Source organism: Bidens hawaiensis, unplaced genomic scaffold, assembly GCF_021521415.1.
Source record: "Bidens hawaiensis isolate Kalapana, Puna unplaced genomic scaffold, B.hawaiensis_p1.1 tig00049260_1, whole genome shotgun sequence".
NCBI lineage: Eukaryota > Viridiplantae > Streptophyta > Magnoliopsida > Asterales > Asteraceae > Bidens > Bidens hawaiensis.
The window spans coordinates 36,797-61,386 of NW_027498830.1; the positions used below are offsets into that span (position 1 = coordinate 36,797).

At 40.1% G+C, this 24,590-nt stretch overlaps 2 protein-coding genes and 1 non-coding gene across 3 annotated transcripts; 1 reads left to right on the forward strand and 2 right to left on the reverse strand.

Annotated features, from left to right (window-relative positions):
* The first annotated feature begins 15,721 nt into the window (after positions 1–15,721).
* LOC143597944 (uncharacterized) lies at positions 15,722–18,716 on the forward strand. The gene is made up of 6 exons (XM_077076309.1): positions 15,722–15,826; positions 16,930–17,012; positions 17,104–17,310; positions 17,629–17,727; positions 17,854–18,096; positions 18,303–18,716. Exons 2-6 carry the CDS (start codon positions 16,932–16,934, stop codon positions 18,714–18,716), a joined length of 1,044 nt encoding a protein of 347 aa, XP_076932424.1. The 5' UTR covers positions 15,722–15,826; positions 16,930–16,931.
* A 221-nt stretch (positions 18,717–18,937) lies between these two features.
* Positions 18,938–19,011, reverse strand: TRNAN-GUU (transfer RNA asparagine (anticodon GUU)). The gene has a single exon. It is a non-coding gene; the product is annotated as a tRNA-Asn (tRNA).
* A 1,203-nt stretch (positions 19,012–20,214) lies between these two features.
* Positions 20,215–21,725, reverse strand: LOC143597939 (pollen-specific protein C13-like). The gene is made up of 2 exons (XM_077076304.1): positions 21,552–21,725; positions 20,215–20,623 (listed from the first exon to the last, which is right to left on the reverse strand). The coding sequence occupies exons 1-2, from the start codon at positions 21,704–21,706 to the stop codon at positions 20,299–20,301; spliced, it is 480 nt and encodes a 159-aa protein (XP_076932419.1). The 5' UTR covers positions 21,707–21,725; the 3' UTR covers positions 20,215–20,298.
* Positions 21,726–24,590: the final 2,865 nt, after the last annotated feature.

The window sequence follows — 24,590 nt, forward strand, 5'->3', positions numbered from 1 at the left end:
ATACAAACAAGACCCGAAATTGACGAATGTCACATATATTATTTCGAATATACCGACGAGACATGCTTAAATTTACCTACTGACCGACATAAACTAACTCAAACTCGAGCCGTGCCAAATCAATATCGAAATATTCAATAAAATTTGACCCCGCTCGGTTTTAAATAAAATTTATGTCGGTTCGTAGATAAAAGTAAACATTTCTCGTCTGTGTATTCGAAATAATATAAAATTTTATATATTAAAAGTTATAAAAGAAAAACAAAATAAGTAAAACTAATTATAAAAATATAATATTAAAAAAACAAACAAAAAAGCTAACATATCTTCGACTACGCGTTTGATGCTAGCATATCTTTGACTACGTGTTTGGAGGCCTAACTCATCTTTAACCATGTGTTAGGAAATCTAACGTGTCTTTGACGACGTGTTAGCGTCTTTAACCATGTGTTAGGAAATCCAATACGTCTTTTACGACGTGTTATGCTAACATGTCGTCAAAGACGCGCTAGATTTCCTAATACATGGTCAAAGATAAGTTAGAGAGGGCCATTTTTTGAAATATTAAGTTTAGGGGACAAAGTTGGAATCTCATTTTGTAGATGGGCTATTTTGGGGCCGCAAAACAAATCACCGTGAATCTCGCTATGGGAAGTACAAGATGGGGGTTTTCCCGTAACCTCCCTCCAACGTGAGAATAAGTACCTTTCTTAAGAGAGAAGAAGGATGTAATGTTGTGATCGTGAATGAATACCTTACGATGATGACGAAGGTATTTACAGCCGGGGGTTCGCGAGTGTGGAGTTGTCACTATCCAAAAGATTCCTCCTTCTACCTGAATGGATACGTGTCACGTTTTGGCAGAAGGCGACAAATGGCCATGTGCATGATTATTACTAGGTGTCCAGTTGTCTTTATCTAATTGGCCGTGTCACCTCGTGTTTTCCGTGAAGGAGGTAAATGTCACTATCAGTGAATATTTTGACAATCCTTTATAATAATATTGTTACAACTGTTTTCCCCTCCAAAGTGTGAACTTCTATTGTTTCTTTCTTGTGCGGGGGAACTTCTACGGTTCACAAGGGAATATCTGGGCTTTCGTTCTTTTGTGGATGACTCCCTCGAGTTTTGTGAATGACCTGCGGGTGTCTCCTGCGGATATTATGAATGATGCGTGGTTACTTCCCGCAGATACTGTAGACGGCTCGCGGATACTATTGATGACCCGCAGGCATCTTTACTTGGTTTTTGGATCTTTCTACTACCCTTCCTTCATAATTATTTCTTCTTTTCTTATTTTCATTTTTGAAGTTCTCTCTTTTCTTATTGACAAATTCTTGTTTTAAATATATAAATATGAGAAGAATGAAAAATGTATGTATTTATTTGTATTATTATCATTATTAGTTTTTCTTTTTCTCGAAACTTAGCATTATACATGTTGTTTTGTCCCAAGATAGATGGTCGAGGATGTGGCGTCGACAAGAAGGCGACGCCAACAAGATGATGGGTGACACATGCCGGAATAGCCTACACTATCTATTTCTTTAGCAACCTACAAAATCCGGCATCAGGGTACACCTATAACCTATTAGCAAAAGGTCACTTACGCCTGCTAGTGCTGGGGACCTGGCTTGTCAATTCCATGGGAACCGACTATACGAAGACCCATTGTATGTGGTAAAACTCTCGGCTCGCGCACAAGGCTAGAGGTGTACAAAACCGGTTTTAAACCCAAACCGGTTTGGTCAACGGCTAGCCAAAACCGGTTTGACTCAAACCGGTTTAGAAGCAAGATAGGCCGACCTGGTCACGTCGGTTCGGTCATTTTATAAATCCGTTTAACCTGTTTTTCTAGAACCTATTCAGTTTTAAACCGGTTTGGTAGATCTTAAGGGGAACCGGTCCTAAAACTGACGGTTTAAGTCGGCTTGAGAACCGGTTTGGGTGAAACCAGTTTTAAACTCAAACCAGTTTGGTTTGTCTAAAACCAGTCCCAAACCGCCTTTTTTTAGCTCTTCTAAACAAGACCACTCCACCGAAGTCATATAACATGGTTTAGATATACTTTTAACCCAATGAAACAATAGATGTGTGATATTTTAAGTCATTTCTAAGATTTTGACAAACAAACAAGATTTAACACTGAAGAAACACTAATTGACCTCGGGCAGATTACGGATAATCTGGGGGTTAAATAGATGTTTCCCACGAGGGGTTAGGTCCGGCAAAGATGGTTCTTCTGATGACCTGCAAAACAGACACCGTGAGCTCGTCACTGAGAAGGGGGTGGGGGGTACCTCCTTGTGACTACCCTCCGGCGTGAGAATCAGACTAGATTGCTCTTGAATATAAGTGTATATTAAGAGATTGCTAGAGAAGATAAGATAATATATGGAGATATCAGATAATGTAAGGTAATGTAATGTGTCCATACCATTCCAAGGTGTTGGAGTATTTATAGCCGAAGGTAGGTTTCCAAGAAGGTACAGCCGGCTAAATAGTATTCCTGTTCTGCCAACTGTGGGCTACGCACATGCCATGCTGGTAGTTGGTGGGTAGGCAGCGGCTGATAGTGACCAGGCCGGCTGTGTACTATTCTTTTCCACCAACTGCAGGCTATGCACGTGCTACGACAGGTTGGTGAGTAGGCAGCGGCTAATAGTGACAGGGGTTGGTGAGTAGGCAGCGGCTGATAGTGACCAGGCCGGCTGTGTACTATTCCTTTGTCACAGTGAGCTGTCACTGCTTTGGTCAGACCTTTTGTCCATACCTCGTCAGGTACAGTACAAAAGGTCCTCCAGTAGCGTACGGACTGGCTCATTTGGGCGGGAGTATTCCCGGCTTTGGGCGGGAGTGTTCCCGGCTTGCTCACTCCTTCAGGTGACATTACTGAATTATTTAAGAGTTAAGTCCCTGTGCGTGTAGCCTTGCTGCGCGGGTAGCCTTCCCTGATGGCTAGTATCCGTTACTGCGGGAACAGGCGGATTATGTCGACCATTGGGAGGCTTTTCCTGCGGGAACAGCTTGCGTACTGCGCGTAAGGACGTCACGTCTCTGAGCATGGTGGGTCATGCGGATCCAGTTGGTTTATGCGCAGACGTCTCTCTTCAAGGTGAGTCTTGCGAGTTTAGCCTTTGCGCAGATGTCCCTGTTGAAGGTGAGTCTTGCGGTTTCAACTGCGCAGACGTCCCTCTTTGAGGTGAGTCTTGCGGGTCCAACTGAGCTCTGCTGGGACCTACCTCTTCAAGTCCCCCCAGTCCAATGTTCTTCTCATGAATTGTTAATAAGTGAGGTGAACTTTTGGACTTAAGCAAAGGGTTTTGAAAAGAGTTTAGTTTTAAGGTTTTCCATGGGGATTCTTCCCGCGGAAGTCCTAATGTCACATGCAGAAATTCCCGACTTTTCTGCTTGATCTTTGGGTATGATGCGGGTAGGTCTGTAACCTCCTCGCAAGTCAGGAGCGTTGAGTTCCACTTGTGTAGATTCTCCATGAGGTTTTGGTAGTTTTGAACATAGTGATCAATTATGTTTAAACAACCAATTCCATCTTGGAGCTTCAAACAATCTAGTTCTCGACGTTCCCGCTATGCGGGGATGTTATTCCCGTTTCCGCAAGCATGGCCCAGAAGATCCTTCTTGGTTTTCAATTCCCTGCGGAGTGCTAGGTATGTGAAGGGTTTCGCCTTGACACTATACCCGCACTCGTCTTATAGTTACTTTACTTCCAAGGTATTCCTGGCTTCAATTCCCTGCGGGTGCTAAGTATGTGAAGGGTTTTGCCTTGACACTGTACCCGCACCCGTCTTATAGTTACTTGGTTGCCGAGGTATTCTTGGCTTCAATTCCCTGCAGGTGCTAAGTATGTGAAGGGTTTTGCCTTAACACTGTACTCGCACCTGTCTTATAGTTACTTGGTTGCCAAGGTAAGGGGTATAGTCCCGCTTACTTTTGAATCTTTTTTGAATCTTTTTGAATCTTTTTGAAATTTGAAGAGTTGGTGAAAGGATAAGAACAGTCCATACTGTTGAAACGTCGTCCGACGGTTTCTTCTGACAGTGTCAGGACGTGCAGGAAGTTATGGCGACGTGACAGTATATGGTCATTCCAGACGCTTTTTCAGGCGCGTGGGCGCGAGTTTTCGGGCGCGTGGCCGCGAAGTTTACGGCACGCGTCCTGTCAACAGTTGTTGCCAGCTTGCATATTCCACGTGTCATAGTTTCATTGCACCTGCGCTTTCCTCTCTCTTCCGCATTAAATTCATCGCATTCATTGCGATGAGTATATAAAGGGAGGAGAGGTTGCATCTCAACTCAAAGTTTCACCTCTCTTCTTCTTCTAAACGATTTCCGGCGAATACTCTAACTTTTCTGTCGAGCATTCTCCTGAAATCGTTCTTTTCATTCAAAACATGTCTTCCGTTCATGATCTTGAGGCTACCGCCGAGGAGTCTGACGTGTATGCCGAGAATCCGTTGTCTACTTCTGATAAGGACGATAAGAGTACTGCTGGTGAGTGCCAGTGTGCTCTTACCGTCGACCTGTACCAGTACATTGTTAGGAAGTTCATGCTTAAGCCTTTCGAGCCTGAGTTTCCTAAGCCTCATCAGACGGTGTACGATGCCCCCAAGGGCAAGATAGGGGTGTATGCCGCATTCTTCGTTTATGGGAATCTCAGGTTCCCATTGACGAAGTTTGTGTACCGTGTTTTGGAGAGACACGGTGTACATCTGACGGAGGTACACCCAATGGCGATCGCCAAGATTCGCCATTTTGAATGGGTGTGCCTCATTCTGGGCGTGGAGCCCCATGTCGATCGCCTGATGACCTTCTATTCCTGGAGGTGCATCCAGGGGTGGTATACCTTGGTCACTCGGATCAAGGGTTTGAAGATATGCGCTACCGAGCGCAGTCTTCGGTCTTGGAAGCGAGAGTTCTTCTATATCTCCGCTCGCGTCGTCCCCATAGCGATGACGTTCAAGAACGGGAGAGCTCTCCCGAACCTTCACGCCTTCAACTATGAGGAGGCGGAATGGTTCTCCAAGATTTCCCGGGTCCAGTCTCCGGTTTACCGCTTTGCGGAGTCCGGGATGGTGATGCTCGGGATGAGCCGGGTGTGGAAAGATGCTGGGGCGGAGGCGCCACAGGTTCCCATCATCCTTGAATACGGTTTGAACTCTATCCCTTACGGTATGCTTCATCTTCTTTGCTGATTTAAAGTTTTTTTCTAACTGTTTCTTTTGTTTTTTTCAGAGGGAAACGACCTACAATCGCTCCTGCATCCGCGGGAGGCTGGTGGTCCCGCTCGGATGGGTACCCGTGCTCTTGATGAGAACGAGTTGCCCATCTTGGAGCAAACGGCGGATCGGTTTGTGGAGGTCTACCCGCCGGGCCACCCGATTCTGAGCGCCACGCGGCCAAGTAAGGAGTTATTTAACCCTCGCCCTGTCAATGCTCAAACCTCTGCTGGAATTCCTCTAATTTTGTCATCTTCTGATGAAGAATCCGCAGATGGTCCTTTCTTCACGCGGAAGAAGAAGGCTGCTGGCGGGAAGGGTAAGGCGAATGTTGCCTCTACTGCCGATCAGGGGAATCGGTCAGAGTCGGAGACCGAGAGTGAAGAGGTGGCGGGGAACCCTGGTGGTGATGAGACCACTGTTCCGGAGGTTGAGACTGCTGTCACCTCCGGGCCGCCTAGGATGACGACGGTGAGCGGCGTGAAGAGGCCGGCTCCATCGGGTTCGTCCCCGCCTATCAGAACCTTCAAGCTGAAGATAACTCGTAAGTGTAAACTTTAACTTTAACTTCATATCTTTCCGCCATTATATTTAAATATGTTTTCATGCAGGCGTGGATGCAACCGCATTCCAGGGTGGAGCGGGAAGGAGCAGTTCTGGACCCATGACGGTAGGTTTGGTCAACCTACCCGAGGCGACGACCCAGGCGGCTGCGCCTGTTTGCAGTATTGGTTCAGTTGCTCATCCTGTTGAGGCAACTGTTCCAACTGTAACGTCATCTCCGCCGGCTGTCAGTGCCATATTCACGGCGTCCTTCACTGATCCGGCGGTGAGTTTTTCTTCGGGTTCTTCCGCAGCGGCGGCCACGGTTATGAGTTCACCTCCAGTGAGTTCACCACCGATGGTCTCTACCGCGGCGGCTTCATCCGTGCCTCCGGCACCGGCGACTACATTGCCCCCGGCCGGTTCAGCAGGTATGTTTGGGGCTTCTAGCCAATCTCTGCCTCCTTCCCATCTGCCTGACCTCTTGGATGGATATCCGTTAGGTTCGGGTGATGGGTTCGGCGGCTACCGGCCTGTTGTCGACCCTACAGGTGCGTAGGGTTATTTTGGCCTATTATCTTTTTTTTTTTTTTTATATATCATCTTTTCCTAACTGCTTTTTGTTTTTACAGTGTCGGATTCCAATGAAGTGTATGTTCCACGTTGGAACATCCGCCGAGGAACAACCCTTCGAACGGCTGTGGACTGCGTCGAGTGGACGCGCCACGCCGCTCCAAGTGGGGCGCTGGGGAAGCTATGTCGAGCTATCAGGAGGGTAGGCTGACAAACGAGCTTCGAATTCTCCTTGCCCGGATGCAGCCGCGCGTCGAGCTGCTTTGTCGTGAAAACGACAAGTTAAAGGCGGCTCGTATCCAAGAAGTAGCTCAGGCGCGGGCTATCCGGGAGGAGAACTGGAGACTCTCCGCCGTCGCTGCGGAGAAGGAGAAGGCCTTCAAGGCCCTTGAGGTTGAAGTTCAGGCCCGTCTCGAGGCCCGTTCCAAGGCTACCCAAGCTGTTAATGAACAACTTCGGTTGGCTAAGGAAACTGCACGGAACGCAACTGAGAGGGCCACCAAGGCTGAAGCTATTGCTGAGCCTCTACGCACTGAGAATGAGGAGCTCAAAGCCAAATTAGAGAGGCTCCAGCAGGCTCATTATGCCTTGGCCATGGAAGATGCCAAGAAGCTCCAAGAGATCTTGGACCAGAGGGGGGTGCTTAACCACACTGAGCGTAAGTTAAAGGGCGTCGAAGAGGCTGCAGCCAAAGATGTGTTGCTTGCCAACCTTACAAAGAACGAAGCCGAACGCGCCTGTAATGAAGCTCAAGCTGCCCTCCAGGAGGCTCTGGTTACCAAGGAATGGCTTCTACGAGAAGCGTTGTCGCAGGTATGCATAGCTTCATAATATCTTTACGCTTTTCTTTGTACTTAGAAAAGGTTTTGATACTTGTATTTTTGTTTTGTAGGTTGTGCATCGGGTCTTCACGGACACATCATATGACGATGCCATGAGCGCAGCCCTCAACGCTTCTCATGAGGATGGGGAAAAGGCTGGCTTCCTGCTTGGTCTAGGGTTCGTTGAGAAGGGCATCCCGCCTTCCAACTTCCCTTTATATGATGTGGATACTGAAGCTGTATATGACCAAGCAGTGAACCAGTATGCCGCCTTCCCGCACCCGGTGGTGGAGAAGGTGAACGAAGTTGCTGCTGCTGATGATGGGCTAACCATTCTCAAGACCTTCCTTGAACCGCCACAGCCAACTGATGGTGCGGGTACAAGTGGGTTTGGAGGGAGTGGCCCTGAAGCTTGATCTTTTAAATCCTTTCCCACTGTTAGGATAGATTTACGTCTTTGTATAGATTTATATTCTTGTAGGCGGGTAGATACCCGACCATTCTTGTAACAGTTGAATTTTTATGGAATATAAATCTTTTGTGCGGGTAGGACCGTCACTCTTGCTTTATAAACGTTATACGACTTGCTCATGCATATTATAGTTTAATTTGCACTTTCTTAAGTACTTTGGATAAGTTAACCTTTCAACGTGGCAGATAATAGGTTAATGTTTTGCTTCATCTTTTTCGTGGTTGTGCGGGTAAGACCGTCACTTTCACTTAGTAGGATGGCTAAACTTTACCTATATCTGACCTGCGTGGAGGTTTTCCTCATTTTTTCCTTAAGAGATTTCCTAAGTGTTCTGAATAAGTTAACCTTTCGACGCGCGGTTGTCAATAGGTTAATGTTCAGTTTCCTCTATCATGATTGTGCGGGTAAGACCGTCACTTGCATTTAGTAGGATGACCAAACTTTACCTATGACTGACCTGCGGATCCGTTTTTTGTGTTTATGCGGGTTTTGCCGCCTTCCACACGCAACGACTTACTTCCCCACTTATGTATGCGGTGAAGACCGGCATATCAGTGTGGAAAGTTCATTAAGTATAAATGTAAGATTATTAGCGTCAATGTGATAAGGAGAATCATTTCCATTAGAAGTGGCTCTGGGCCTTTTCTTTTACAAGTTTGGAATTGATCTACATGCACTGTGTAATTGAGCTCCCTTCCATGTTGTTTGGATGGGAGTGCCATCGAGCCGATATGCACTTGGTTCGGAATCTCGTTGTTTACGCAGTATGTAGTCTCCAACATTGTAGCTGTAGTTTCGTGTTTTTCCCAACTGGGGTTCTACACGCGTTGGCTTGCTCAGCATCCTTTACGCCACGAGGTGTGCGAGTTCTCCATCTCTGACGAATGTCTCGATGATGTCTTTCAAGTCTATGCATTCGTCGGTGTTGTGGCCTTTTGTCCTGTGTAAGTCACAGAATTTGCTCTGATCAGCGTTGTGACGCTCTCGGATTATTGGAGCCTTTGGCCATGGGAGCCTCTCGGTGTCAAAAATCTCGGTGACGCTTTTGGTGAGCGGCGTCCACTGGGGGTTCCGGTTCGACGACTGCCTGTTGTCCTTTCCGCCTAACCGAGGGTGCGAGCCGGATGAGGTGTCGAAGTTTACCCTTGACTGCCAAATACCTAGCTTCCTCTTTTTGTTTAGTCGGGCGGTAAGGACGTTATTTTCTCTTGTTTTCTGGGTGTAGAGGTTTGTGCTTTGGGGAAGATCTCTACCCAGTTGCTTTTCCGTTTCCGCGAAGCGTTTAGCTGCTGTCATGATGGCATCCCATGTGGATGGCATGCCATCTTTACCCGTTAAGGTTCGGATGAGCTCTGGGTCTTTCGCGCCCTGGATGAAAGCAGCGCGAACAAGATCTTCGCTAATACTGCCCAGACATAGCTTCTTTGAATTGAAGCGCGTGATGAAGTCTAGTAAAGACTCATCTTCCTCTCGGATGCAATTGAGGATTGTCCATTGTTCTTCGGTGTACTTTCTTTGTTGACTGAAGTGTTGGCTGAACTTCTGTTGGAAGTCTGCCCAATCGTAGATGTGGTGGACCGGTAGACGGTCGAACCACGCTCTGGATGCTCCAACCAACGTCATCTGGAACATATAACACCACGTGGGTTCCGTCCAGTTGCTGACGGTTGCCCCCACTATGAATCTGTTCAAATGATCGTCTGGGTCGGATATACCATCATAGGTGCCGATGTTGGACATCTGTTTGGCACTTCTTGGGGCGATTGCTTCCGCAATGTCCCTTGCAAACTTGGAGGTTCCCGCATTTGCAGCGGTTGGTCTGAAGGTTTTAGAGAAGTCACGTGGGTTTCCACCCGCGTTTTTTGGTTTGAAGGTTTCTCCAAAATTCCTTCTTGGTTGGAAGTCCGTTTCCTTACGCTTCCCTTTCGCCTTATGGCGAGGGTTTACGTCGGTGTCGGATTCCTCCGAATCATCGTCCAAGTACTCACACTCATTGCTCATGTTGAGCTGTTGTCGAGTGCTTCCGAATTCGTCAACCTGTTGGAGTGAACGTAAGCGTTCATCCAACTCAGCTTGGAATTCCCTTTGACGTTTTTCCGCCCACGCTTTAACTTGTTCAAGTTTTTGGCGGGGGGGCCTCGTCTGTTGTCTTTCCACCTGGGTATTAATGAATCCCAGGGGAGGATTGTTTACTGCACTTGCCCAGGCTCGGGTAACCGGGGTAGTGTTCGTAAAATTTACTGAACTTGCCCAGCTTGGGTAACCGGGGTAGTGTTCGTAAAATGTGTGTATTCGCCGGTGTTCCCCCCAGTAGCTGGGGTTGTGGTTACCGGGGTTTCTTGGTTACTCCCTGGCCTGGGGACCGGAGTAACGTTAACCATCTTTTCGGAGGTTTTGAAAAAACTGAGAGAATTAGTTCTAGCTTTTATGCACGAATGGCGCCAATGAAGAAACACTAATTGACCCCGGGCAGATTACGGATAATCTGGGGGTTAAATAGATGTTTCCCACTAGGGGTTAGGTCCGGCAAAGATGGTTCTTCTGATGACCTGCAAAACAGACACCGTGAGCTCGTCACTGAGAAGGGGGGGGGGTACCTCCTTGTGACCACCCTCCGGCGTGAGAATCAGACTAGATTGCTCTTGAATATAAGTGTATATTAAGAGATTGCTAGAGAAGATAAGATAATATATGGAGATATCAGATAATGTAAGGCAATGTAATGTGTCCATACCATTCCAAGGTGTTGGAGTATTTATAGCCGAAGGTAGGTTTCCAAGAAGGTACAGCCGGCTGAATAGTATTCCACTTCTGCCAACTGTGGGCTACACACATGCCATGCTGGTAGTTGGTGGGTAGGCAGCGGCTGACAGTGACCAGGCCGGCTGTGTACTATTCTTTTCCACCAACTGCAGGCTATGCACGTGCTACGACAGGTTGGTGAGTAGGCAGCGGCTAATAGTGACAGGGGTTGGTGAGTAGGCAGCGGCTGATAGTGACCAGGCCGGCTGTGTACTATTCCTTTGTCACAGTGAGCTGTCGCTGCTTTGGTCAGACCTTTTGTCCATACCTCGTCAGGTACGGTACAAAAGGTCCTCCAGTAGCGTACGGACTGGCTCATTTGGGCGGGAGTATTCCCGGCTTTGGGCGGGAGTGTTCCCGGCTTGCTCACTCCTTCAGGTGACATTACTGAATTATTTAAGAGTTAAGTGCCTTGTGCGTGTAGCCTTGCTGCGCGGGTAGCCTTCCCTGATGGCTAGTATCCGTTACTGCGGGAACAGGCGGATTACGTCGACCATTGGGAGGCTTTTCCTGCGGGAACAACTTGCGTACTGCGCGTAAAGACGTCACGTCTCTGAGCATGGTGGGTCCTGCGGATCCAGTTGGTTTCTGCGCAGACGTCTCTCTTCAAGGTGAGTCTTGCGAGTTTAGCCTTTGCTCAGACGTCCCTGTTGAAGGTGAGTCTTGCGGTTTCAACTGCGCATACGTCCCTCTTTGAGGTGAGTCTTGCGGGTCCAACTGGGCTTTACTAGATAATGAAACTCTACAATGAAACTAATCATAAAAGAATTATTAAGTGATCAACCATCTTTTTCTTTTTTTTTTTTTATAAAAACGACTTTATAAAACACAACTAGCAAGACACTAGAAGACAACAACCAAATACTACAAAAATTGCAACAGTCTTTCAACAAAATACTTTAAAGGTGGAATGATTTCTAATACAAAATCAGCATATTAGAAACATAAGTCGGGTTGTTAGACAAGATAACTTTGTCCATCATCTTCCAAGTGGTCTAGTTATCTGATGACTATGGTGCTATCCTAATTATTGGGCCGAAAGTCCGACAATGGGCCCACTTCTGACAAGCCTAATCAAAGCCTGGTGTGCTCTTGTGATTTTTTTTCCCATATATGTACATGAATTTAGACTTTTATACACTTCCTAGTTCCTATTATTAATTTTGCTTAACGTGAGCAGAAATTTGAATAGTAGTCATCTAATGTTATCAACTAATAATCGTAATTTTGATTGTAGACTCTCTTTCTTAAAGTTTCCATGCAGTTGTTTCTTGTGATGTTAATATTAATGTAAATGTCGTCGAAACTGGTTAGCGTTGTATTCATGTTTTTACCCCGCTGCGAAGCACTGAGTTATATTTTACTAGTTTTTACTATGTTTCAAAAGATGATTATACGGTTCGGCTTTGGTCATGTGCCTATCCCACTATATGAATGTTACATGCCACCTCTATCGTTGATACATAAAATAAAAAACAAAAATTATATAAGATTTGGTATATGCTATTTATTATCTTGAACCATACATTCGGTTATATAAAACCTCACTTTCTCATCTTGCGAATATAAAAAAGTTTGCATATAATAAGTTTCTTTTCTAAAATATGGAAATTGTGATTTGTGAGTATGCAATGTTATTGTTTATACACCGAAAGAGAAATGCACGAGTTTAGGGAACTACTTACACATTTTGTGTTTATTTAGGTAAATGGTTTTTTTAAAAAAAGTCACCTAACATTAATTAGTTTGTTGCTAAAAAACACACTTATATAAAAGTAATAAAAAGCCTAGCCTTATCACACACAACAAAAACAAACAAACATGAACGAAAATTAGAAAGAGAATGGTAATACTTGTGCTAAAATCTAAAAAACTATGTTGTGGTTGAGGTTTGAACACAACCAAAACTGGACCCTAGTTTTACACACACACACAAAATAAAATGTAAGAATAAAAACAAAAAAACAGCAACTAAGCGAGAAGAATCAATCACAAGGGTAATACATGTGTCAAAATAGGGAAAAAAAATATAAATGTAAATATTTGAACACACAATCTTTTAATAAAGTGACTAATATTGGAAGTTAATCCATAAACAAGTTATGAATAAAGTTAACAGGTTGGTTTTGAAAGAAAGTTGGATTGAATTAATAGTTTGAAAGTATAAATAATTATATGTTTTGTTTTTGAATGTTTTGCAAGTTTATTTGTTTTATTTAAAAGTCAAGCAAACAGGAGTTGTGTGTTTTCCAATTGCAAGTTCAATAGTGTCGATCAAGTTTTGGTCAGTTTTCTTGTTCATCCTTTTATTTTTTGTGAATAGCAAATCGAATCAAGTGGGAGCTAACTAACCACTAGATCAAGTATGCTACTTACGCTGTATTATAACAATTATATGTTTAATGGCTGCCGTAGTCGGTAATATACAATGTTACTCGATTTTTAAATACATAAAATACATACATCTTTTGGTTGACCGAGCAGTCCCGCCCTTGCATGCTTGCACTTTATTGAAATATCATGTTACAAATCTCTAGAGGTGGTTAGAAACTGTCACACCCCAACCGACGGCGGAATACGTCGAGGTGAGACGGTGATTGTTCATAGCACATGATACTACGTGTTACAATAGTCGTTAAATTTAATTTAATATCAAGCAATACAGAGATACAATGAATTGTTTTATAGTCATCTAGGTCTAATCATGCAATCCTATATCTTGCATCAAGTAATCTTCAACAAACAAATTTCCAATACCTGAAAAACATGCGCGAGTGTCAACTAAAAATAGTTGGTGAGAACATAGGTTTTAATAAAATAAGTTTTAAGTTGAAAGCAATCCATATGTGTTAAGTTACTTTGTATACTTTGTGATTACAACCAAACCTCTGACACGTTTAGCGAGTCGTCTAATCCACGATTAGACTATGATGTTTAATGTTTAACGATCGTCGGATTCTGAACACACAAGCCTCTACCTAAGGCCTGCGTGGGTGGGTCGGGCCAATAGATCTATCATCATACTACCACGGGCTTTAACAAGTTAATGGTTGTACATGCGATTAAGTATACATTTGTAATAATCACACAATGAATATCATGAATAAAGCTTGAATCAAATAACATGTAAAACAAATTGATTATGCATGTTTCTACCCCGAAGTATAAAACGTTTAAAAGCATGTAAAAGGGGCTATGAACTCACCTTCGTTGATGAATTGAGACTTGTAACGCTTTTGTTTAGAGCCCTAATGATCAAGAAAGTTGTTAGAATGTGACCCTATTTCGGTGGAATAGAATCTCCGACCTCAGGTTCCCAGGAAAAGGTAAGTGGGTCCATTCACGCCCGGACACGCCACTTGGTTTTTCCTTAGGCCGTAGCCTTGGTGACAGAACCCTTGGTTGAATATCTATAGACTTGGTGTTTGTTTGGAAGTACAATTGGATTTTAGGTTTTCAAGTGATACTTTATGGTTTAGGGTTTTAGATTATCTTTTCTAGAAAAGAATAGGTTGTTTACTGTTCAAGACACGAATTTTTAAAAATAGTAAACCTTTGAGTTAGATTACGAAAGTTTTATATCTTGTAACCGTATGAGTTTTTTAACATGTATATTTTTTATAAGATTTAAGTGTTTATAAAAAAAATATAAAATTCATAGACTACCGAGGGGTCTGATTCTGAGTCAGTTTAGTAGAAAAATAACTAAAAATCGATACTTTAACAAATTGAGGAGATTCTAGTTGGATAATTTTTATAATTAGAAGGTCTACAATATATCCAAAAATTGGGTCATAATTCGTTAACATGAGTGAGTTATGACATTCGTTTTGAGGCTAAAGTTATCTGTTAGGATTTTCAGCAAGACCCTTTGTTAAAGAAAAATAATAAAAACATTTTTAAAGTTTATAAAATTTTACACCAAAAATTACAGAGATACTAGATACATAAAGAACCAATTTAGGCTTTTTAAATTCGTGATTTGGATATATTATGACCGAGATCTAAGCGTTGAAATAAAAGGTTTTTCTGCGGAATGAAAGAACAAAACATTATACGGAAATTAAAACTTACTAGGAAGGAAACGAGTTGTGAATCTTTGAGAGGATGATGATCACGAATTTTCAACCTTAGGGCTTTGGAATATGCAGGTTTGGAATGAATTTTAGGGGTGCTAGAGAGTTCTATTTATAGAGGTGTTTAGAGAAGAGATTCTGATGAATTAGAGATAGAATTTGACTAGGACTTGAATTCAAATTTGGATAAGGCTAATCTTGGAGATCAAGAATAGAATATTCTAGAAGGTTATTCTTAATTTGAATTTAAGGATATAAATAAAATTACTTTAGGATAAAATTGACAATGACAAATATTAAATCTAGGCATTCCTGGTTAAATGTGTCACGTTAACGATTAATCATGTATAACTAAATGTACATAGAAACATGTAATTGTGCATATGAAAATAATATTAATAATTAGAAATAAATAATATATGATTCCATAATAATATAGATGGTGAACTAATACATGGACCTTATTAAATACGAGTATAAAAGACTAGTGATTTCATGCATGAAAATGCATAGGTGTTACAAAACCATTAACATAACCTTAAAGTCTTTAAAGCAAAAGGTAAGTTTTATATAGTTAAGTGTTCACAAAGCACGGACAACTAGCGTACATGAAAATGCTCTTAGGTATATTAATAAGAATCATATATTTAACTTCGATGAGATCTGGTATAAATAAAATTACCATCTCTCTCTCTCTCTCTCTCTCTCTATATATATATATATATATATATATAAAACTAGAGTGATTACAGTTTTGAACTATAATAATTATGTTATAAAAAATAAAATAATGTAATAATGATTGCTTTAGCTCAAAAGTTATAGAGTAATAATAAGTACATCATATTAACAAACATGTTATTTATACACTTAAAGTCATTTGTATTTGATTTAAATGCATTTATTTTAATAAGTAGATAAAAAAATAAGTTTTAAGAAAGATATGGATAAAATAATAAGCACTAATTTGAGTGATATCCATTAGAATTAATATAAAAAACCAATATATTTTTTTTGTATAATTCTAAGGTTGTTGAAACACATAAAATTAATAATAATAATAACAAAAGGTGTGTTGGTTTGGTTTGCATGTCGAATTGCCTACTGTTTGTTTTGTTTGTTGCACGTCGAATTTGACCTCCTCAATAACGTAACATAACCCATACATACCAAATCCATCTTTGGAATCATCATCCTTAATTAAATCAGCCATCCTTTGTTGATTTAATTTCTCGTCTTTCAATTGATGGTTAAATCTTTTTGAATCTTTCATCACAACAAAAAAGGTAATCTTTTTATTTAGGTTTTATATAAATCTTTAAATCCCATTAATCATTCTTGTTTCTTGTTATTCCCATGAATTTTTTTAATAAAAAATGGCATACAGATTACAGACACACTACCCTGTGTAGAATTACTATGTGTTGCTTTTATTTGTTTTCTTGAATTTGACAATATTGTGTTTGGTTGGTTATAATTGTGTAAAGTTACCTGAATTTTATTGTAAAAATTTGTAAAAAAGGTTTTCAGTCAGTTGATGATTGATTGCTCCTGAACCATACTGAGATTTTTAATTATTTTGAGAACTGTGTGTTTAGTTCTTTTAATAATAGATGTTCTTGACTGAACTAAGCCTGTAATTTGTTAAGATATGATATGGATTTTTGAATGTTCTTGAACTATGCTGATGATTAAATTAGTTATTTATATATTCTTTTAGTTTTTAGTTTCAAGAAAAAATGTTTGTTTGTTTCATTCCTTATACTTGAGTATGCGGGTTGTATAAGTTGAATGGAAAGAGGATGAATTTTCAATATGTTGTTATTTACTGGATTTGATGAAATATGTATTGACTTTTCGGTCAATGCTTGATTGTTCTTGAATATGTGGACTCTGCAATGAATTTGAAGCTGTTTAATTGATTGTGTTTTATACTTTTATTAATTGTTTATATTTATGTGGCCATGAAATCAAAAGAAATGAAGACTTAGTTTTTGGTCAATGCATGAATGTTATGAATTGCATGGAAGCAATTGTGTGTTTAGTTGTTTAAACTTATTATTTAATGCATAAGTTTTCTTCTATGAATTTAAATTGTGCATGATTTTTGTAATTTCATGAAAAAGATGTTGACCTTTTGATGCCCTTTTCTCAGAAATGTTAAGGTCAAACTTATCATTTTCAAATCCAACTTGATATTGATTTGGCTACAATTTTGACAGTAATCTTTACTATCAATCAATAAGTATCATAAATTGAACCTTTTGGAACTTCATTCACTAACTTTTTTAATTCAAATCAAACTTTACCTTGAAAATATGTGGTTTGACTCTGACTTTGACTCTGATTCTGGAAGTGTCAATTTGAAATCCTTGTTTTTTTTAACAAATAGGACCTCAAATAAAGCCATGAATCCACAACTTATGTCTCCATCACTGAAGAAAACAAACTCGAATGTGTCGGTTAGCCTACAAGATCAACCAAAGTTGGTATGTTTTCAATACTTATTCATCATTTCAAATACTTTAGTCATATGACTATATAAAACAATAAAAGTTATATAATATGGTTGCATTTTAGATCAATGAGGTACGCAAGGCAATTGAGAAACACGCATCGATTGACAAGATCAAACAAAAGCTTGGAGATGAGTATTCCCGGTGTTTATCTGACCAATCAATTTCAATATATCTTAGAGCCCGGAATTGGAACGTTAAAAAAGCAGAAAAAATGCTTGAAACATCTTTAATATGGAGAGTGAACTACAAACCCGAAGAGATTCGTTGGGTAAAATGCCCCTTGACTGAATCTTGATCATTGTTAATTTTGGTCCTTAAATTACATATCTGGTCACAGATAGTTTAAAAGCGTAACACAAATGATCCTCGAAATGGATGGCGTTAGCCTTTTCAGTTAGGTGCATATGAAATGACTAAAGTACCCTTAACTAGAAAAACCAACCCTCATCCATTTCAAGGACCACCGGTGTTACAAAAGTAGGTTTGTCTAGGCTTTCCCTCATCGTAATTACAACGTTAAATATATTATTTTTACCATTGCTTTTACAGTAATCAATTGAATTTTTTTTTTACAAAATTTTTTTAGGAACATGTTGCAGCCGAGGCAGAAACCGGGAAGCTTTACCGATCAAGTTTTCTGGACAAACAAGGGAGGAGTGTACTTGTTATGAGACCTAAATGCCAGGTTTCATTTCACATTTTATGCCTCAAAAGTAATAAGTAATAACTATGACTTTGACTTTAAAGTCAAACTTACTTTTACCATTTTTGTTGGATACCCTTTGTTTTTTTTTTGGGTATTTTACTGCAGAACTCGAAGTCAACGCGAGCACAAATTAAATATTTGGTATATTGCATGGAAAACGCGATATTTCACCTACCACCAGAACAAGAACAAATGGTTTGGTTGATTGATTTTCATGGATTCAGTATGTCGAATATATCCCTCAAAACGACAAAAGAAACCGCACATATATTGCAAGATCATTATCCCGAGAGGCTCGGTTTAGCAATTCTTTACAATCCACCAAAATTCTTTGAACCGTTTTGGAAGGTACATATTTCATAGTTTGACTTTTGAGGTCAGACTGACTTTTAAAAAACTAGATAAATTTGTGAACTTCAAAAAACTAGTCAGTTTGACATTTAAAGTCAAACCAATACTGGGTTTGGTTTCTTTTAGTCTAACAAGTGAAAAAACTTGTTAAATTTACGAGCTTGAGAGTTACTCGGTTCAACTTCAAGGTTATGTTATTACAGGTTGTGAAGCCGTTTCTCGAGCCTAAAACAACAAGCAAAGTGAAATTCGTCTACTCAGACGATCCAGGCACGAAAAACTTCATGGAAAGTTTGTTTTACATAGACAAACTCGAGTCCTCATTTGGCGGGAAAAATATGGCAAAATTCGACTTTAAAATATACGCGCAGAGAATGAAAGATGACGATGCAAACAGACTTGCTTCTTGCCATAAAGGAGAAAGCAGCACCAGCTCAGTATTGGGCCTATCGGGCCGGTCCTCATTGGGCTCGGAATTTAACCACGCGAATACAGACTCGGATTCTGATGGTGAGAAAACGAAGTCGTTGGAGATTAACGAGGAAGAGATGTTGGTGGAGTCTAAAAAGTTCGCCGACAGTGATGGTGGCGGAATTGGTGGCCAGATTGAGAATTAGTAGGTTGGTCCTTTTGGGATTTTTTTTTTTTTTTTTAATGTTTGAGACATTCTTCTTAATTTGGTAACATGACATTATTGAATCGTCATTTGTTTCACGACTGTTTGATAATGTTGCAGTTCATGTTCTGTTTTTTTTTTCTTTCCCTTTATGCTATGTTAATCAAGACCTTTGTATTAAAGTTAGTATCTGGCAGCAAAATAAAAAAAAAATAAGCAAATCGCTAAAAGAAGGGCTTGAACCTCCGACCTTGTGGTTAACAGCCACACGCTCTAACCAACTGAGCTATTCCAGCTTCTTCAATTGCATGTTCTGTTTTTATCTCATAATTACTTAATTATTAATATGTGCACAATGTATATACAATTATACACTTATATATTTTAATACAAAAGAATGTCAATATCATGTTTTTTTAAAAATATTAGAAATTGTTGTGTTTTGGCCAATTAATGCAGTAAGTAATATAAGAATTTAAGCGGTTCTCGTAGTTTTTAATATTGGCTAATGAGCGCTTCGCCTTATAACATAGGATAGTTTTTTTGTTTGGAACAAGTTACATCATTCCAAATAAGCCCCTACTGCAAAGGCATTCACGTTGGACATCGGCGTCTTATGTTCCAATGGCACCCGCGTGTGCAGGAATATTATATCGCATGGCCTAAGGAACAGGCACTCGTTAGTGACAATTTTGCCCAATCAATTAAAAGGAACTTGTTTGTTCTCTTCAGTTGAATTAAGGTTAGAATATTATCAGTTGGAGGTCAAAATCTATAATATTTCTAATACGAGTTTCTGAGACTAGACACGATACTATGAATTTGTGGTTTGAACCTCTGGATTTATGAATTCACTAATAATAGGTTTATGAACCTCACAACTTAAGATTTGGGCATGTGCTTTGATCTTCTAGACATTTTTGTGTATTCAAATAATAATCCCACATGATGCATTTGTAGAACCAACTAAAGGGAATCCAAGCTTGGCATTGAAAGCTAAAAATGTTTTTAAAAGTGATTGTTTAAGCTGGAACCTTGTTTGGGGCAAAGAGCAAGAGAACCCGTTTATGTAGTTGACATAAGCTCCAATATTAATACTATCTACATATGATATGAAAGGATGCACATATATTCAAGGAGACAAAAGTAATATGATATTAAATGACTTTGAAGCCAAGACTCATGATAACTATTATTGAGATTTGAGACCACCATGACAATAATAATTGAGATCACATGAAGGCAATTACCAGACTCATAACACTAAATGAGCCCACATGAAGCCAACTAGCCAATTAGACCCGTATGATATAAGTCTTAACCACATCAATGTAAATGGTTAGAATATACTAAGAAAAAAAGTCTATAAATGAAAAGGAAGAATGCATATGATGGTGCTAACATTGTTGATAGAAAACAGAAAACAAAAAAATGATTCATGAAACAAGGTGTTTCCTCATTACTCCTTTATATCCATTAAAACCATATCAATCTCAACACAATCCAGAACAAACAAATATTAGAACGCTTTAACCAACCAAATCCAACAACATATTACATACTAGACAAGAATTACCACCATTCTAATCCTCTTCTTCCATGACTGACTGGAGCAGCGTGGTGCAGCCAGACATGACATCATCCTTCATGAACCCCATAGCGTTAGCGAAACGAGTATCCGACACAATTCCATTGTAGCTGGTAAGAACCACACGTGCGAGGTCACGCCCTGGGTCAGCAGTCTTGCAGTCACCCATTGGGCTGCTCGCAAGAACCACATCACAGGTCTCGTCACCATGGTCTTCGTTCACCTTGATGTAGTAGGTTCCGGTTGCATCAGTGGTTCCTTCAGCAGTGTATAGAAGCTTTTGTGTCCTGTCCTTGCATTCCACCCTAACCTTAGCACCTACAAATCAATAACAGATGTAATAATTAAACATTTTATAAAAGAACAAGAACTGCGCGCTTGCAACGGTAGATTTTGAATTACAACACTCCACAAATCATACTTCTGTTATCGATTTAATCTGGCAGTGACTCAAATCCTCAGGAATTAACATGATCCTAATACTCTAACCACTTGACAAATTGATAACTATAAACCTTAAATATTATATACTGCTCGTTTACTATGAATCGAGATAATAATGAAAAGATATAACTCAAGGATCAATGTACTATAACAATAAATCCAAACAGTAGAACCATCACAACATTTTACAGATCATAATTCTGTGATCGATCGAATCTAGCAATGACTCAAAAATCCTAATCCTACTTCTGCAACAAGCTTTATTAAATAATAACCATAAACAACTAACATGAGATCATGCTTGACTGATACGTGAGATCTAAGTTAATAACACTAGAATATAATTCACAAAATCGACATCTATTATTATAATATTATATAACGGAATCAACAGAATCAGTATTAATACCTAAATAAATAATGCGCAATCACAATTCATTGATAATTTATAAAATAAAACCCTAGGTCTTCAAAAAACCACCAGATTCGTCCATTTTTACACTAAACTACTACTACAAGCTCAGATCTAGTCAGAAACTAACATATTCGATACTAATTACCATAACACTTTAAAACCGATTCAACAAAATTAGTAGTATTAGTGCTTGAACAACACGCAATCGCAATTCATCGTTAATTAATAAATTAAAACCCTAAACCTTCAATAAACCACCGGATTTGTCCATTTTTACACTAAACTGCCACTAAAAGCTCAGATCTATACATATATAAACATATTTACGCTTCATAACCACAGATCTACAATAGTAATCAACATATTATACGCAGAGAGTAAACATATGAGGAATGTAAGTGGTGGCGGAGGTCTCAAAACCGGCACGGCAAGTATCGCAGTAAACACGGCCTTGAAGGACGTAGGGACGTGACATCGGACGTGAGGCGCTAATGAGCGCTGGTAATAGGACGCATAGTGCGACGATCAGCACCGATTTCGCCATTACGTAGTGTGTGTTTTGAGAGTGTGTGAAGAGGTAGGTCCCAGCAGAGCACAGTTGGACCCGCAAGACTCACCTCAAAGAGGGACGTCTGCGCAGTTGAACCCGCAAGACTCACCTTCAACAGGGACGTCTGCGCAAAGGCTAAACTCGCAAGACTCACCTTGAAGAGAGACGTCTGCGCAGAAACCAACTGGATCCGCAGGACCCACCATGCTCAGAGACGTGACGTCCTTACGCGCAGTACGCAAGCTGTTCCCGCAGGAAAAGCCTCCCAATGGTTGACGTACTCCGCCTGTTCCCGCAGCAACGGATACTAGCCATCAGGGAAGGCTACCCGCGCAGCAAGGCTACACGCACAAGGCACTTAACTCTTAAATAATTCAGTAATGTCACCTGAAGAAGGAGTGAGCAAGCCGGAAATACTCCCGCACAAAGCCGGGAAAACTCCCGCCCAAATAAGCCAGTCCGTACGCTACTGGAGGATCTTTTGTACTGTACCTGACGAGGTATGGACAAAAGATCTGACCAAAGCTGAGACAGCTCACTGACAACAGTACAACGAGCAGCATGCTCTATTACTTAATGTCACTATCTGCCGCTGCCTACTCACCAACCTGTCGTAGCACGTGCATAGCCTGCAGTTGGTGGAAAAGGAATAGTACACAGCCGGCCTGGTCACTATCAGCCGCTGCCTACCCACCAACCACCAGCATGGCATGTGCGTAGCCCACAGTTGGCAGAACAGGAATACTATTCAGCCGGCTGTACTTTCTTGGAAACGTACCTTCGGCTATAAATACTTCAACACCTTGGAATGGTATGGACACATTATCTTACATTATCTGATATCTCATTATTTTATCTTCTCTAGCAATCTCTTAATATACACTTATATTCAAGAGCAATCTAGTCTGATTCTCACGCCGGAGGGTGGTCACAAGGAGGTACCCCCCCTTCTCAGTGACGAGCTCACGGTGTCTGTTTTGCATGTCATCAGAAGAACCATCTTTGCCGGACCTAACCCCTCGTGGGAAACATCTATTTAACCCCCAGATTATCCGTAATCTGCCCGGGGTCAATTAGTGTTTCTTCAGTGTGTAAGAGAGTAGAGAGGATGGATGTGGATGTGTGAGAGATGGAAGATAATAAATAAAAGAAAAGGTGAAGGAAGAAGCTGGGTGGGTTTGTTATTATGACGCGGTTTCTGCTAACATGCACCGCTCACACATGGGCCTCTCGTGAAATGATTTCTATGTCTGTCGGTCTCATTATTGATGCTGTTACCACGCTACTTAGGCGCGTCTAGGCCACGATGGGACGATATGTAAATTATTAGTTAATTAATAAATGAAGAACTATATTAAGAGCATTCCCAGTGGGTTCTCCAAATTATGTGAGAGGGTTTTTCATAATTTAGTGATGATTAAAAGTGGTTGTGAGAGGAGGAGAGAGAAAATGTTACCGTTTATGGTTAAATTTAAAGAAATACACTGTTCACATCTATAATTTTATAATGTTTTTTAAAGTAGTTGTAGGTGAAGGAGAGAGAAAAGTTAATGATAAAAGTATAAAAATATATTATTTAATTGAATATGAGAGAGAAAATATAATGTTTTTAGTGTAATTATAGAGATGAAAATGAAGAATGGATTGAGAATGCTTTAAGCATGACTTCTTTTTCAATCAAATCCATCGTTAAGTAACGATTTATCGTCCTTCCAAATTAATTTAATCCACTTAAAGTTAGAAGTGAATCAATCAAATCAAATCGTTAATGTTGGCTTATTATTAGTTTCTGTTTGAACGAGTTTTTATTAAATATTTGAGACTAGCAAGTGGCTATGGTTGCCCCTAGTTACAAATATCTTGAGTATTCAAAATGAGAAAAAACACCACACCTCCTAATATAATCCCAACCATTTTTCATCAATTCACCCATAGAAATGCGAGACATCGTGTATCCTTTTTGTTTCTGGTTATCGTTACCTATGTGCCACTGAAGATAATTTTGTTCGTTGCCTTTCATATACAACATGTCGTGAGTATGATTGATTTGGATTGCTGGTCTTTTAATTTCGTTGTCGTTTATGGTAAGATGTAGCTCAATAACTCTTTCACCTCGAATGCATAGACTGGTGGCTCGTCTTTTAATTATTTCTGATAATTTGGCCTTTTTATGATAATAAAAAAAATGCATATAAGACGATCTGTATAAATAATCAATAATGTAAATATAGTTTTTAAAAGATTGGATTTTGCGATTCAAAAGGGGGTAGCGGCGTAGCTTGTTACCCGCTTGCCTTCTGTTTCAATGTAATCTAAACTTTTCTTTAATAAGATATATCAACAATTACTCTATAAATTTTCAAAAAAATGGATTTATCATAGTGTAATTGGATACTTGCCTCTTTGTTTTAAAAGGGGTGCCGGCTCAACTTGTTACACGCTTAATAGTTACCTAGTTACCTTTGAACAAAAAAATCAATAGTGTGCTTTTGTATATTAGCATTTGCATATCTTTCATATCTTTAAATCCAAAATTTCACTAAAAATCACTATACTTTCTTTCTCCTATTCAATTAAATAATATTTTTATATACCTTTATCATTACCTTTTCTCTTTCTTTCACTTACAACCACTTTCAACAAATATTAAAAAATTATATTGGGTGAACAATGGCTTTTCAAATATACAGAAAAATTACTATATTTTCTTTTTTATTAACTCACAGCATCCTAAATCACTCTCTATATTATAAAAACCTCTCTCACAAAAAATAAGGGATAGAATGTGAATGATGTTAAGCAAATCTCAGCCATATGTATACAAAATAATCAATTGCATAGCCAGCAGAATTAAAACGTCCGGTTTGAATTTTCAAAA